The following is a 16,852-nucleotide window of genomic DNA, read 5'->3' on the forward strand; positions in this document are numbered from 1 at the left end:
GCCGGGGTGAAATCAGTCGCGCCCACCCTTTCCACCCCCTACCCCCGGCCCTCGTCGGGCCTTCCGGTCTCGGTTCCCCCGGGACGTGCTCATCTTCCTAAGGCAACCCCAGGCCAAGGACGGGGTAGGGAGCGAGGCTCAGGTCTGACGATCGCAGGCTGCGGTCCCCGCGCCGCAGCGCTGCGGCTAACACTTCTCTGGGAGACCGGCAGCCTCCGGGTGCCAATATGTAAAGCAGCTGGCGGCGCTGGGCGGGGCCTGGGGCGCGATGCAAATGAGGGAGGCGGGGTCTGCCCGGGGCTCCGCCTCCCTCCCCCGCAGCTGGGGCCAGCGGTGCCAAGCGCAGCTGGACGAGCGGCGGCAGCTGGGCGAGTGACAGCCCCAGCTCCGCGCGCCGCGGCCGCCAGAGCCGGCGCAGGGGAAGCGCCCGCGGCCCCGGGCGGCAGCAGCGGCCGCCTCCTCCCGCGCCTCCCGGGCCCGCAGCCCGCGGTCCCACGGCCCCGGGGCCGGCACCTCTCGGGCTCCCGCTCCCCGCGCGCAAGATGGCTGACCCGGCTGCGGGGCCGGCGCCAGGCGAGGGCGAGGAGAGCACCGTGCGCTTCGCCCGCAAAGGCGCCCTCCGGCAGAAGAACGTGCACGAGGTGAAGAACCACAAATTCACCGCCCGCTTCTTCAAGCAGCCCACCTTCTGCAGCCACTGCACCGACTTCATCTGGTGAGAGCGCGCCGGCGCAGGGCACCTTCCCGGGGTCCTCGAGGGCAGCGCCGCGCGCGGGGACCCCCTCTCCGCGCCCTCCGCGTCCCCAAGGGAGAAGCAGCCCCGCCGGACTCGGCGTCCCCGGGCTCCTGGCTCCGGAGCCTTTCTGCCCCGGACTCCCTGGTGGACAGTCCTGCGGGTTCCCTCTCCCCTCGGCCCCAGACGGCCGCCCGCGGGGCGCCTCCGGAGCGCCTAGGGGCCGCGTCGCGGGCGCCTTTTCTTCACCTGGCTCAGAGCGCGGGGTGTCTGTCCCTCCCCCGGAGGGCAGCGCCCCGGTTGCCCTCTCGCCCAGGGTTCCCTCTCTCTCCGCCTCCTTCCGGGCTCGAGGCGCCCTCACCCTCTCCGCTCCTTTCCGGGGGCAGCGTCCTGGGAGTCCTGGCTCTATCTCCCTGCGGGCATGGGGCATCCTTTCCTCCTCTGTGTCTCTGGGGGCTGCGCCTGTGTTATCTCCGATTGCGCCTCCCTGAGGGCCTGGGTTCTCCTTGCCACTTCTTAGTCTCCCCCCACTCACATCACTGCGGGCCCCTTTCTCCCCGCTGTCCCTCAAGGCATGGGAAGTCCTCTCTCCCTTCCCAGTCCCCCAGGGAACACCACCTCCCCCGGGTCTCTCTCATCCTGCCTTTGGATACATCTTTTTCTCTTCTCTTTCCCGAGGGTACTCGGGCATCTCTGTGGGCAGATCTCCCGCCTGCCCTCCGCCCCCACCACGGAAACGCTCCCCCTATCCCGCCGCCTGGTGGTCGCAGCAACCTCCTCTCTTCTGCCTTCTGAGGGGAGGTGGGGGTTACCGCCGAGCTCCCACCTACTCCCCTCCCCCCAAAGGCGGAAGACTCTTGGGCACCCGCCTGTGGCTGGGAGGTTGCACCTGGGGTAGCGGGGCAGGGGGAAGGAGGAAGGGGGGTGACTGTGGGGGAAGTAGCTGGTGGCTGGGCCCCTCGGGCTGCCTGACATGCCTCCTTCTCTCTTCGCAGGGGCTTTGGGAAGCAAGGATTCCAGTGCCAAGGTAGGCTGTGGGGATCTGGGGATGCTGTTTGTGGGAAGAGATGGTGAAAAAGACTTTCTAGAAGTGACTGAGTTAGGCAGAGAGTGAAGGAATCACTTTTGTCAGAGTGACCTCCCAAGCTAGGAATTCATCACCACAAAAGGGTCCTTTTAAGGGGTGTGTGTTTATGGGGCAGTGATGCTCCATCCAGGAAAGGCTGGTGGAGCTGGGAAGGCCTACAGGCCAAGGAAGTGCATCCACCCTTTCCCCTGTCCCAGCTCCAGAAGAGTCAAAACGGGTCTCCTGAGCCTGTCCTGCCTGGCTAATCCTGCTTCTGGAGGAAGTGTCTCCAGGGGCCATTTCTGGGAGGACCCCTCCTCCCTAATTCCTGCTCACTTGCCCTTCCTCATGTCACAGAGTGGGATTCTGCTTCTTCTCCTGCCTCACAGAGGTCTCTGCAGGTGGCTGCTGCCTCTGCAGATGGTGCATCCCCTTGAAAGGTTACTGTGGTTGTCCCTGGGCCTCCTCCCTCTCTCAAAGAGGTGGTTCCAGATGGGCTGCCTCTCAGATCCTGCTTTAAATCACCCTTTCTATCTTCTGGCTAGATACAGGAGGGACTCCAAGTGGCTGGTCACCTGGGTCCTTGCATCTGGTTTGAGATCCTTGACCCTAGCTGGGGATGCCCAACCTAGTGGTGTCTTTTAATCATGTGTAAGGTGGCCTCACTGTCTCTGCTTACAGGTTTGCTCTCCAGGGCCAAATCACCGATAGTCTTGTTTAGCCCATAGGTGTCAAACGTTTTTTGAATTTGATGTCAACGTTTTTGAAGTGGGAGATTTCACATACTCATCTGAATTTCCAGCTTCGAGGTTGCTGAGGATTGGTCCCACTTTCTTGTCAGAACAATCATTTGGAGCTGAGAGCAGCTGTTTCCGTAGACAAGGCGCATGTTCACCATTTTGTCTCAGTGCCTCCCCACCAGGCCTGCTTCACCCGTTTCTGGCACCTGTAGTCATTTGAGTTTGCAACTTCTGGTCTGGAGAGTCGTCCCCTCTGCCCCCCCTCCCCCAATTTGGGCCAGGCGTGGTTGAGTTTGGTGAGAAATGTCACATTTCTGGGGTATGTCATAGGGGCAAATTGGCCGTCCTGGTGAGCAGGGTTTAGATGAGGAGAAGAAAGTGTTTGACTGTTAAGAAGTCTATGTGCCCTAGCACTGATTGACAGTCTTGTTGTAGCACCTCCGCCCTCCAGGGAAAAGTAAAGTGATCCCGGTGAGGGTGGGTGGCATTGTCAGCTGTACAGAATGCTCACAGCATGGCACTGCTGTCTTCTAAGGCTCTTGTGTCTTCTCCCTTGAGATCTGGGACAGGGCCGGCTCAGCCAGTGACCCGCCCAGCCTCTCTTACCAAGTCTTGGAGCCCCAATTTCATGCACTGCCTGGAGGACTTCCCAAATCCCTTTAAGTGGCAACAACTGAGGTCCTGGTGCAAACAGTTGGATTGTTTTCTAGAACTTTGTCTGACCCTTCAAGCAGAATACCAATGGTGTCTTGGTGCCGGAATGCGTAGATATTTGAGGTTACCTTTCGTTTCCATGAATCGGTTTCTGTCTTTGTCTCATGCTGAGGTCAGGATGATTTTTGAACATCTTTACTGCTACTCTCCTATCCCACCTGCTCTGCAGTTATTAATGGTTGGGAAAGTCATTTTAGAATGTGAGGATGATGACACATCTGAAGCAGGAGATCCTTTTCTTCAAGGCCTGGAAAACGATAGGAATTTTCTGGTGTAGTGAGAGTAAAGCAGAATTAAGAGTTCTAATGAAATGTGGCCACTTTAAAGGTAGGAGGCCTGTTTTTTTAATCGCCTTTCTTTTTCTCCTCTCCCTGGGTGGCAGTATAGGGTAGTGAGCATATGCACAGGCTGTCAGGCAGTTCACTGTGGGTTTGAGTCCTGGCTTTGAGACTACCCAGCCGTGTTACTTAGCTTCTCTGTACCTCAGGCTCCTCATCTGTACAATGGGTCCAATAACAGTACCTACCTTAAGAAGTTGCTGAGCAGCTCAAAGGTGTTGCAATATACTATATGCTTGGACCAGAGCTTAGCACATAGTAAGCACTCAAAAAATATTAGCTCTTATGATTGTCCTCAGTGGTGGGGCAGCCTGTGTGAGAGCAGCCTGGCTCTGCAGGGTTGCTTTGCTATGAAACTGCTGCCAGGTGAGAGTCAAAATCCAGCTATGAACATGTGGTCACCCTATGTCACTGCTTTGGCAGTGTATTCCATTTGGGCTGGAGAGTAGGAAGGAGCAAGAGAGGGGACGGGGCAGGTTGGCAGCCTCTGAAATTGCGATGCTTAGGATGGGGACATCCAGGAAGGGGAGAAGATTATCCTCAGACATGCTCAGAGTTACCTGGGACTCATTTTGGAACCATAAAGGAGTTCTTTATCTGAGTATTTTTGGCACCATGTAGTTCCTGATAAAGTGAATCTAACTGAGATGGAATCAGCATTGTATAGAAGATACATAAGGTTTATTCTCGCATCCAAGTCAGAAGTCCGGGGCCCTACATTCCTTTCAGTTTTCTGCTCCACCATCCCAGGAGTGACAATTATCTCATGGTCCCAGAAGGTTGCCACACTCTCCAGTCATCACATCCTTATTTCAACCGGTAGGAAGGAGGAAAGGGTAAAGAAAGGCAAAAGACAAAGGCTCACTGTCGCTTACGGAAGTTGCCACAAGGTACTTCTGCTTATATGCTGTTGGCTAGAACTTTATCGCATACCCACACCTTGCTGCAAAGTAGTGTGTGAGAAAGGTAATGTTAATTTCAGGTGGCCGTGTTCCCAGCTAAAAGCTAGGGCGGGGGGTGTTCCATTTCAAAAGCAGAAGGGGAGCGAGGATATAGTCTCTGCCATTCTTGAGTAGGAGGTGTGTCAGATGATCATAAGGCAAGGAAACCACTGAGCTTCCGTGCTCCCTTGTGCTGCCATGGAAACTGGAGATGCTGGGATGGGCTGAGAGAGGAAAGATGGAAAGTTCATAAATCATGGGAAATTATGGATTTCTATGTGCTTAGAGGAGCTTAAGAATAGATTTTCTTGCTTTTGTACTGCTAGAGGACAAAACTCTAGATTGACTGCCACATAATTTCTTCCTTTTTGTTTCTACTCTCTCTACTTTCTGTTAAACCACTCTCTGTGAGGTAGTTTAAGAGTGTTTCTCATGACAGGAGACTGGGGCTTCAGAGGAGCCTAGAATCTGCATTTGTGCTTTAATTGTAATTAAGACAAGCCTTTGGGTGGAGTAAGACTCTTACCCCAAGAAGCTTTTGCAATTTGGCAGAGAGAAAAACTTTTTTTTTTTTTAAAGGAAGTCACTTCAGTAGAAATAGGGAGACAATAAAATATAGAGATTCAGAACTCGTAGCATGGGGTTTGGAGTCAGATAGAACTGGGTTTGAATCTCTGCTCTGCCACTTACTAACTGTGTGACCTTGGGAAAGTCATCTACCTGTAGTGGCCTCAGTTTCCTCATCTGTAAAATGGGGTTAGTAGTGTCTACCTCATAGGGTTATGGTGAGGAGTAATGAGGTGGTGCAAGAGAGATATCCATGCTAAGTGTCAATGACTCTAAGCGAGATGATCATTATTGCTTGATTAGCTGGAGGAAACTGTGGAACAAAGTTAATTCTGAAACTCATTAAATGACTGTGCCTCTTCAGTGTATTTAGATGGATTTTCTTCTCAAGTATGTTTCTTCATAGACTTTGGGTAACAGCAGTGAGTGCACAGCTCACCGTCAGGGCCCAGACAGCCAGGCTTGTTTAGGTTGTGTTTTCTCACACCTTTCCTTGTGAGAAAGATCTAAACTTAACATGAATTCTCTAGAAAAACTCCAGTGCACTAATTTTCTGACTATGAAGATCTAGCATTGATGGTTATAATGAGTAAACCAGCTCTTCACTTTCCTGTGTAGGTTAGAAAGTATGTTTTTTAACCTTCTAATAGAAATTATTCTTAAAAAACCCCAAAGTGTTGCATGAATCCACCATTGCTGTTTTCATCAACATCAACTCTATAGAATACTAGTTTATTTTAGTCTGTAGTTAATGTGTATAGATTAGAATATGTGCTTTTTAAAAACAACAATCAAAGATGAATCAAAGGTTAATTTTATTTTTGGCATAGTTTTCCCTGTGAACTTATAATATGATATTCTGCACTTCAGGTTGAGCTTTCTCAGTAAAATCGTAAAGAGGACTTGTGTGTGTGTGTGTGTGTGTGTGCGTGTGTGCGCAGTCACCAAGCCAGGCTGCACTTACTGGGTCTTCTGTTATTCCACTTCCCTCCCTTCCCAGGAGCAGATCCCAGAGGCCTGTGAGTGAAACTCCACTCACCTTTTGGCTGATTCTGAATGCATCCTGGGGGCTTCTGTGTGGATAAAAGGCAGAAGCTTTTTGACTCTGTGTTTGATGGTTTGACTTTTTAATTTTTTCCACTTGAAGTGGGATTTCAGGCCCACAGTCCCAATTGAAATAAAAATCTGTAGATGGATTAACGTTGGGTCTTAAAAAGGAGGGCTGGTTTGTTGAAGAGGCAACAGCAAATTCATTTTGAGCTGTAGAGCACTCAGGGAAAATGTGAAGCTTTGTCACTGGGCAACAGAATGCCTTTCTAAGTAAATATGGAAAATATGACCTTTGAAAATCTAGTTGATATGATATACAGGTTCTTAGAAACTAATTTAAAAAAAGATATTATTTCCGAGGACTAGTGGACACTCCAGGTACTGCCCAGAACCAAATACAGCATGTTGGTGGTGTATATGGATCAGTAAAGAAAAAGATGGAGAGAAGGGAATGCTCTGGTTTTTTGAGTCTGCAGTCCAGTTAATTCTTGGTTGGGTGGGGGGTCAGCTGAAAAGCTCATCATTTTTGGCTGATGCATGCAAAAGCTAGTTCCCTTATCATTTTTGGCATTTGGTCTAATATCATGGATTCTTTGACTTTACTCATCCAATCTCTCCATTGAAATTGTGTGATATTCTATAGATTGACTGTTGGCCTTTTTATAGTATACAAAATCCTTTACATATGACATTTGGAGGTGTGATGGCCGCTTGAAAATCTGGTAGAAAATTTGTGTATTTACCACATACATCTATTTGTCCATCCATCCATCCTTCCATTTATCCATCCATTCATTCATCCATTCATCCTTCCAAAAAGTATTCACTCATTAAGTTCTATGTGTTGGGAACTGTTTTATGTGGTGGGAACACAATGGTGAATGAGATTGAGAAGGTCCTTATTGTCATGGAGCTTATACTATAATGGGGGAGATAAGACATTCTACAAATCATTGCACCAATATTTAATTTCACTTTTGTTCAGAACTTTGAAGGAAATATGCAGGATGCTCTGAGAATGTATAATGGGATGCTAACCTATGTAATGGTTGAGGGTGGAGTCAGGGAATTCTTTGGTCTGAGAATTAAAAACAAAAACCAAACTTCCCATTCTCTGAGGTAATTGGAGAAAGTCTGAGTTGTCAAGGAGCCAGAGCTAAAAATCTGTGTTGTGAAACTGCTCATATCCTCAATAAAGATTTGCAGGATGTCTCGTCTCTGTAACATTCTGTAGACAAGTGCTGAATCTTTATTTGTGCCGTTACGAGTAAATGAATATTTAGTAGAATTAGACGGTTATTTAAGATGGCTTCCCTCTCAGTTTGACAGACAGAGAGCTTCATTTCTTCTTAGCTGTTAACTCAGATAGTGAGCTGACTTTCTTTTTGTTCAGGGGTTGCAGTTTGAGGAGCCTGTTCTAATGCAGACAAATCAGACCATTCCAGAGGTAGAGGAACAAGGAGCCAATAGATTGAGAATCAACAAAAAGAGAGAGCAAAGCATTTCAGTGAGAGGCCTTTGTGAGCTGAAAGCCAGTTTTTGGGGGCACAGGATTACTTGCATTGCCTCCTGAATACCTTCCTCTCCCTGGATCTATGTCTGATAGTCCACAACTGTTCTTTTCTGTGGCTTAGGCAGTGTTTTCTCTCGTTTGGAAGATAATTTTAGTTTCATAATAAACAGCATTGAATCACACATGGAGAAAGATTTTTTGTCAGTTATCTTTCCGTCTTTCTGATTTCATCAAGGAGAAAGTCTCATGGTGCTAACATGTCTTTAACACCTCTCTAACACAAATCTGGGCACTTAGTAAATGTTCTTTATTTTTTATTATAAAGGAACTACAGGGAATTATGAGAACATAAAGATATGTTAGTTTCTACCTGTAAACTTTTTTTGCTCCCCACTTTTGCCTAATTTTGAGTCTGGTCCTGTTCTACTTCTGGGCTTAATTTTTACTGGCTGTTCCTCCTTGTGAATAGGGAGGGGATGTTCAGTGTCTTTCCTGGAAATGTTTGATGTTGGAAGGAAGCTTGATGTTGCAGAGGATTGAAAGCCGCAGCACCTGCAGGCTCTGGCGGGGTCTGGAAAAGATGGTAGCTTTTATTCAGGAGTGTGAATCTTTCTGTATGACTGTTGTTATTGTTGCTGTTTTTGTGGTTACCTTTTAATTGTCGTTTGTCCTGCTTGTTTGTGTCTCCTTTTCTCTCAGCCTACAGTAGAAAGTTGCTCTACCGAGTCAGAAGGGGAACTCAAACTCAGATGAGGAGGGCTCCAATCCCCTCTGTTGAGGCTTGGCATTTGCTAAGTAGATGGAAATGAGCTTAGCTCAGCAATAACCATATTCCTGGGGGGAATTCTAGACTCTTTCTTCTTTCACTTTGCCACTGCCCAGAGGCCAGACCTTGGGCTTTTAGATAGACAGTATAAGTTGGGCTTGAGAGTATAGGTTCAAAAATCAAACAGACCTGATTGCAAATCCTGGCTCTGTCTCTCCATGGCTCCATGACCTTGGGCTGGTGAAACATGATCCTGCCTTTATTCACCCATCCATCTATCCATCAGTCCACCCACTCACCCTCCAATCCATTCATCTATCAACCTAGATGTGCTTCCATCCATCCGTCATCCATCCATCATCTGTCCATCCATCCATCCATCCGTTCCCCCATCCATCTAGCCATCTGTCTGTCTATCCATTTGTCCAATAAATATTTATTGAGTGCCTTACCATGTATCAGGTACTGTTCTAGGTACTAGAACTAGAGCTGTGAAAAAGACAGAGCCCCCGCCCTCATGGAATTTACATTCTAGTCGAAGGAGAACAGCAATGAATAAATAAGTTAGAAGAAAGATATCATATAATGTCAAGTTGCAACATGGGCTTTGATGAGAAATATGACACTGACCTTGACTTTGCAGATCTTCCTGGTCTTTCGAGGAGAGAATAGCACATGGCCAATTAGTTCTGATACATAAATAAAAAGTGCTACACCAGGGCGTAAAAACACTTTGGATGACATCCTTACTCCTGGGAGGGGTGGAGAAGATTCCACAGAGGAGGTGACATTTGGGAACAATCTTAGAGCAGGAGTAGGAGTTTCCAGATTGACAAGAGGGTGGGGGCCAAGGAGGGCGTCTCAGGCAAAGGGCGGCACAAATTGAGACCTGGAGGAGAGAATAGGGCACATGCAGGGAGCAGGAGGGCGGGTGTGTGAGGGAGGAGCTGGTGGGAGACAAACGTCACATCAGAGAGTTTGAACCTTATGAAGGCAGCATAGTGACTAGGAAGTGGTTGTTGTCATTGTTTAAAGCGGGATGTGTGGGGGTGAATGAAATGGCCAAATGTTTGAAAAGGAAGAGCCTGAGATGAGTTCTGAAACTAAAATTGCCATGACGCAGACCCTGAAATTCCAGGCTTGCGGGGTTGGAGGTCAGGTAAGAGGAACTTGCAATGACCATTTAGAACAGTGGAGGAGTGTTCCCTGAGCATCTAGGGGCTGTGGCTATTTTTCACATCCTGAAGAGACATTTGGATTTTTATGTCACTCATATTGTTGATTTTTCTATTTCGGGAGGTGGTTACTGGGTTATTTTTATGGTTCTAACAATAGGGATATCTCTCTTCACTGCATCCTTGGGCGCAGAGGGCCATAGAAATTATTTTTCCTCCAAAAAGAATCCTCCCACTCCTTCTCTCCCTCTCTGCTGCTGTCACTTATCCAGCACGTGCTTGTTGAGCACATGCGGCAGTGGTGGTGGTGTTGGTGCTTTGCAGACAGAAAGGTGTCGGTTTCAGTCTTGCCTTCTTGTTATGGGACCTTGAACATGTTGCTTAAACTCTGAGCTTTTGTTTCTTCAGAGGTAAAAGGAAATAATAATAGTACCCAGTTTATAGGGCACGTGTCAAGTGTTTCCTTAGTACCTGACCTGACGTAGAGTGAACATTTGCTAAACAGCAGCTATTTCTGTTATCCCTAGGGTTGGGCACTGTCTTGTCCCTCTTGAGTTTATAATCTTGTTGGGGAGGCAAGATGAGTGCTCCTAAATCAAAGAGATGATGCAAGAATGAATGTGCTTACGTATCGTGGTCAACAGCATCAGGTGCAACATACAGTGGATCTGAGAGAGAAACGCTTAGCTGAGGTCAGAGAGGTGAATTGAGCGTGGATGAGTGTAGTGCTTTCCGTGCAACGATTTCCTGGCTTTTGATGCTTTAATTTGTGGGAAACCTCAGAAAGCTGAATTGAAATCTGCGATTGCCCCATCTGCTGCCTCATTTTGAAAATGTGTTGATGGCATTTCAGTGTTCAATAGATTTCTGACCATTTCTTCTTTTCAATTTTGGGTTCCCTTCACCCTTTGGGTGGAATGTTGACGTGCTCTTTTGGGTTGAAGAAGAAGCTGGCAAGTCATGTGGGTGCAGGTGGAGGGCGAGGTCTGCAGGACTGTCTCTTGTCTTATTGTGATGATGAGGATGGTGATTTTCATGGGATAGCCCTATACTGAGGCTCTTCCTTCCCTCCCTAAAGGTGGGGATCATTCTTTAGAGTTTACACAATGCTGCAAAAGAGAATTTTGATAATCACCTGGATTTTTTTGTGGCAAAATGTGTGGTTAGGGGTATTAATAATTCCATCTGGGCCGAACAGTGCACTTAGGGAAGCAGGATTGGCATATAGAGTGGTGAGGGACCTCTTTCTATTTTAGTTGATGACCACCTTTTGGTGGCTGGCTTTCTCTTCTTCCCAGGATTAATTCCAGAATCCTTAACATGAGTTACAAGTTTTTGCCTGATCTGGGCCCTCACGAGCCTCCCTTTATACCAGCCTTCCCTTCACTTTTCACTCTGTATCTGAAGATCCAGCTGGGCTTCCTCAATCACGACACACCCCTGCCTACCCCAGGGCTTAGCACATGCTCTACCTTCAGCATGAATTGCTATTCCCTCTCCGCTTCCCCTGCTCACCTCCTACTCATCCTTTAGAACTTAGATCAAATGTCACTTCTTCAGAGAAGCCTTCCTTGATCTTCCAAATCAGGTCCCCCCTTGTACAGTCTCATAACCCCTTGTTATTTTTACATTTTCTAATTGTATATTCATTTGAGCGTTTACTGTCTGTCTTCCCCACCAGAGTGTCAGTTTCATGAGAGTAGAGACCACATCTGTCTCATTTCTCATTGTTTCTGGAGAACCTAGCTCCATACCTGGCACGTCGTATGTGCTCATAAGTCCTTATTAAATGAATGAATGGTGTGGAGGAGTCAGTAGAGGGAGTCATTTGATTTGGGTTTTGATGGTAGTTTTGCAGTAGTTGATCTGTGATTTTTATAAAGAGTGTATCACTTCATTTTATAAGCTCTATTCATTTTTGTTTGAACAAAAAAATTTGCCCTCATTAGAACCTTTTGGGAAGTGATTTGCAGAAGTATATGAATGCTGCGATCTTAACTTTGTACGAAGCCTCAGGCTCTGTCCATATTTCTCTGTGAAGATAAACAGTTTTTCCATTGAAGTCCCTGCCTTTGTTTATCATGGACCCTGGTGGACTGGAGTGAAAAGAATTTCCTTTAACATAGTATAAACTGGAAGCTACCTAAATCCCCACCAGCAGTAGAATGATGGAAACACCATGGAATACTATACAGCAATGAGAATGAACCAGCTACAGCTATATGTAGCATAGATGATGCTCATGAACATAACGTGAGCTAAAAAAGCCGGACATAGAAGAGTACATTCTATTTGAGTCCATGCACTTGAAGTTCAGGAGCAGGTAAAAGTAATCATAGGTGATAGCAGTGAAGATAGTCATTACCCTCAAGGGCACTGGTGGGGACTAAGTGGGGCTCGTGGGGTACTGGCAATGTTCTGTTTCTTGACCTGGGTCCTGATTACTTGGTGTGTTCAGATTGTGAAAGTTCATTGAGCTATATACTTGTGCCCGCTTTTCTGTTGTGTATATGACACTTTAATAAAAACATTAAAAAAGTGCAGAGTTTTAAATTCCTGAGGCTGAATCTGGGAAATGTGAGTTGGGACTTTTTCAGTTTTGCACACAGAAGTGAAATCCGTATGGGAGAGAAGCTCCTTCTGGAGTCGCCCATTGAGGGATGGTGCCGTTTGGCTTCTTGGGGGGACATCTGCTTCCCATTTCTGTGTTGCCCATCGGATGCAAACTGTGGAACAAGAAAGCCAGGGCATTCTGACAGTTTTCCCACCCAATAATTTAGCTCTGTTAATACTCGGAAAACTTGAGCTTATAAACTATTTTTAGGGCTCGCATTTAAAAAATTCTATATTAGTTAAGGTATTAGTAAGAATCTATGAAGCCTGCTGTAGTAGATAAGGCTTGACGTCTCTGTGGCTTGATGGAAAGGGATTTATTTCTCACTCAGGGCACAGACCACTGCAGGAGTCTGGTCGGGAGTCTTCCACACAGTCATTCAGGGCTTCAGGTTCCTCTCCACTGGCTGGTGGATGGGGAGAGGGAACGTGAAGAAGCATGGTTGTTTCACCACCACTTCAGCCTGGAAGGGACGTAGATCACTTCTGCTCACCTTCTGTCGGCCAGAACTCAGACGCCGGGCCGTGTCAACTGCAACGGGTCCTGGGGCTTGCTGACCAGCTCCGTGTCTGGGAGGAAAAGAAAACAGGTGTTGATGAACACAGCAAGCCCTGTTCCGGTCCCCAAAGCCATGGTTTCCTTTTACTTCCTTTGGGGTTGTGTATCTAATTTTATCTTTCGGTTGACTTCAGTAAAACTGAGATGTGAAAGTCTAAACCTCTTTATCTTATCAAACATATGAAGGTATGTCTCGGGGAAATCTCAGTCTGTTTATGTTACTAAGAGTGAAATAAAGAAGCCCCCCTTTGGGGCTGGCCTAGTGGCGTAGTGGTTAAGTTTGCACACTCCGATTCGGCTGCCCAGGGTTCGCAGGTTCAGATCCTGGGCATGGAACTACGCACTGCTCATCAAGCCATGCTGTGGCGGCATCCCACATAAAAAACAGAGGATGATGGGCACAGATGTTAGCTCAGGGCTAATCTTCCTCAGCAAAGAGAGGAAGATTGGCAACGGATGTTAGCTGAGGGCCAATCTTCCTCATAAAAAAAAAAAGAAGCCCCCTTTTGCTTTTAGCTATTAGAACAATCTAGTTCTCGTCAGAATTTCCAGTTTTCCAACCAGTCAGAATTCTTCCCTCTTCTGGTTGCTAATGGACCTCGTAAACACTTCTCTTTGAGTTGGGGACAGGATCACTTAGTTCTTTTCTTTTGTTTGTTTGTCATCTCTCTGATAGAAGAATCCTTTGGTGGTTCTACTTTTGGATATTTGACTGGACACCTAACAAACCAGTTATCTATTGTTGTCTAACAAACCACTTCAAACGTTAGTGGCTTCAAATAACCTCCATTTTATTTAGCTCTTGTTTCTGTGGATCAGTAATTTGGGCTGGGCTCAGCTGGGTGGTCCTTCTGGTCTAGGCAGGGGTTGGCTGTTCTTGGCCGGGCTCACATGTCTGAGGCCTTAGCTGGGATGCCTTTCTCCCAGCTTGGACCACTGGGGCCTTTCTCCAGGTGGTCCCTCATTTTCCAGTGGGCTAGCCCAAGCTTAGTCACATGGTGGTGGCTGCGTTTGCAGTGCACAAAGCAGATGCTGCAAGGCCTCTTGAAGCCTAGGCTTAGAACTTGCACAGTGTCATTTCCGCATATTCTATTAATGAAAGCAAATCACAAGCCCTTCTCAGAAATAAAGGAGGAAATAGAGGAGGGAATAGACTCTTCCTCTTGATAGGAGAAGCTGCAAATTATGTGTGGCATTTTTGGAAACCTACCAGACCAATTTCATTGCGGCCCTCATGATTGCTTAACTCTCTAAAACATGCTTCAGTGTGCATCTCCTGAACTGAACTTGAATCTGTGGCAGATCCCAAGTGAGTGCTCACTGCTTACACCTAATAAGGGGACATATTCATAGGGAAGTGGCAGGGCCAAATGAGATGCCGCGTAAAGGGCACAGCACAGGGCTAAGGGCACAGCGCAGGGCTTATTGCACACGAAGCACTGAATGCTACCGCCATTACTACTGAATGCTACCTCCATTGCTATTGAATGCTGCCACCATTACTACTGAATACTGCCACCATTACTACTGAGTACTGCCACTATTACTACTGAATGCTACCTCCATTACTACTGAATGCTGCCACCATTACTACTAAATACTACCACTGTTACTACTGAGTACTACCACCATTACTACTGAATACTGCCACCATTACTACTGAATACTACCACCATTGCTACTAAATACTGCCACCATTACTACTGAATACTACCACCATTACTACTGAGTACTACCACCATTGCTGCTGAATACTGCCACCATTACTACTGAATACTACCACCATTACTACTGAATGCTACCTCCATTACTACTGAATACTACCACCAAATACTATCATTACTACCACCTGGGTCCTGCCATGTACTTGGCATTGCACTAAGAGCTTGAGATTCAGAATACGAGGCCCCTGCCCTAGAGGAGGGAGAGATCCAAGATAGAGACAGACGTGCGAATGAATCTGTGTAGTCCAGTGTGGTAAGTGTGATCGTAGAGCTGCGGTGGAGTGGGCCAAGGTCAAGGGCATGGGTTCACCTCAGCTCCACCACTGATCACATGTAAGGTCTTGGGCACCTTTTTTAACCTCTCTAATCTTTGGTTTTCTAATGTGTGAAATAAAGGCAACGACACAGAGCCTAGGGTGCCATGTGGATTGAATGAGATGGGGCATGCAAACAACATGATTGCTCATTAAATATTAGTTCTGAAAAAAAAATTCTCAAAAACAGTCTTGAAAAATGTCCTAAAGTCACTCTTCTCACTTAGTTCTCCTCCTCTGACTCTGGCCAGTGTCATTGCTGCTTTGCCTTAAAAGGTGAAGATTTGCATACAGGTGGTGTATGGGGGAGTAGCTCTTGGGAACGACCCTGTAAGGGACTGAGGGAAGCAGGGGAAGAGAGAAGCTGAACTGTGGTGCAGTAGTTGTAATAGAGACCAAAGCCAATCCCACGGCTGGAGCTGGGCCGGCCCTTCAGAATTGGGACAGTGGGGACCTGCACCACGTGGGCATTGGCTTGGGCTGCTCTTGGGAAGGTGGCATTGCCTCGAGCAAGACAGCTTCTTTCTTCAAGGGAGGATTCCCAGGGGGCATGCAGCTGTGAGCCGTTGGCCCTCAACATTCCCAGCTGCTGGGGGAATGAGGGTCTTGGCCCTGCAGGTGTGAGGAAGGTCTAGGGGATGTACTTTGGGATCCACTGCATGCTTCCAGGTCTCTCTTAGAGGTTCATTCCAAACTCTACCTCCTTGACTGTTAGTAAGCGTGTGGGGCTTCATTGGTCCCTTCACAGAAGAAATTTAGTTATCTGGATTCATAGACCATATGAACTATAATACCATTGCCAGAGAGCCTTAATCCAAAACTTGCCAAAACTAGAATACCATTTACAGAGATCCTTAATCCAACTAGGCCTAGGGACATGGGAGTGGCTTGCTGAAGTCATCCAGCTAGCAGGAAGGAGGTCTGGGATTCACATACCTCACCTAACTTCCCTTCTGCCATACTCTCCTGAGTCACAGGAGATCCCACCCTGTATCCTAAGCCTGGGCTCCATGACTTCAATGCCTTGTTGGCCTTAACCCTTACACCTTATTGCATTTCCGCTCTGGGATAAGTTTTCTTGAATTCCTCTACATTTATTTTTTAAACTGTGGATCATCACTCGTTAGAGAGTCATGAAATCAATTTAGTAGGCATGAGCACCGTGAAGAGAGAGAATGGAAAATATTGGAATGCATCACACTCAGGAAGTGCAAGTTTTATTGCAGAAAACTTTTATTTCATATAATGTATATATATATATATATACACACACACACATGTGTGAACTGGGTCAAATGTAAAATGTGTTTCTCACCATAGGTAATAGTCAACACAGTTTGAAAATCATTGTGAAAAGTATAGAGAAGAGGTGCTAGAGGCTCATGAAATTGGCCCATGGACTGTTGAGGCTTTATTTATTTTTAGAGATGATATAAATGCATTGTTTTGAATTCTTTATAATTCTTTATCTTCTCACCCGATGACAATAATCTTATCCCAAGATTATTTTGATTATCATCTTTGAGCTTTAACATATTACTGATGAAAGTTATTTTTTCCAAATAGAATTCTAAGTATGGGATAAGAGTTTTTTTAAATGAAATTGTTGGTTTTGGTGCAACTGCCTGGCCTGACCTGTCACTTGGGTGAAGTGTCCCAGTACTGTGTCAAGTGCTGGTGGAGAGCTGTCCCTCTCCTGCAGAAAAAAGGAGCTGGTTATCCTGGGGGATGATGTGGGTTGAGAAAGAAGTGTTTTATGAACAGAATCAGCCCAGAGGGAGGAGGAGGAGGTGTTCAGGGGTTGCACAGAGCCACTGGAAGATGTGGGAACAGCATGCCAGCATGGAGGTGGGTTGTATCCACATGGTGGCCTCTGCTGGGGGCAGCCTGCAGCTGTGACTTCCAAGGGCTGGGATTCACTGTGTGTTTACATTCTCTGGTGTTCCCAATAGGTGGAGGCCCAAATGACAGCTGGCCTCATTGTGTTTCTCTTTTGACCTTCTCTGATTTGGGGCCCTTGGGCCATAGGGGAGCCAGGG

The 16,852-nt window shown here is 47.1% G+C and overlaps 1 protein-coding gene across 3 annotated transcripts in view; it reads left to right on the forward strand.

The window, feature by feature from the left end:
- The first annotated feature begins 402 nt into the window (after positions 1 to 402).
- PRKCB (protein kinase C beta) overlaps positions 403 to 16,852 on the forward strand; it is a 308,559-nt gene continuing 292,109 nt past the window's right edge. Inside the window, exons 1-2 of one of the 3 annotated variants that reach the window (XM_087417140.1) lie at positions 403 to 715; positions 1,729 to 1,760. In XM_087417140.1, coding sequence (XP_087273266.1) covers positions 543 to 715; positions 1,729 to 1,760 — 205 coding nt within the window. In that variant the 5' untranslated portion in view covers positions 403 to 542. The remainder of the gene's footprint in view (positions 716 to 1,728; positions 1,761 to 16,852) is intronic. The other 2 variants (XM_087417139.1, XM_087417138.1) reach the window with 2 other exon arrangements.

Source organism: Ceratotherium simum, chromosome 26, assembly GCF_057802395.1.
Source record: "Ceratotherium simum simum isolate JZ-2026a chromosome 26, ASM5780239v1, whole genome shotgun sequence".
Taxonomy (NCBI): Eukaryota; Metazoa; Chordata; class Mammalia; order Perissodactyla; family Rhinocerotidae; genus Ceratotherium; species Ceratotherium simum.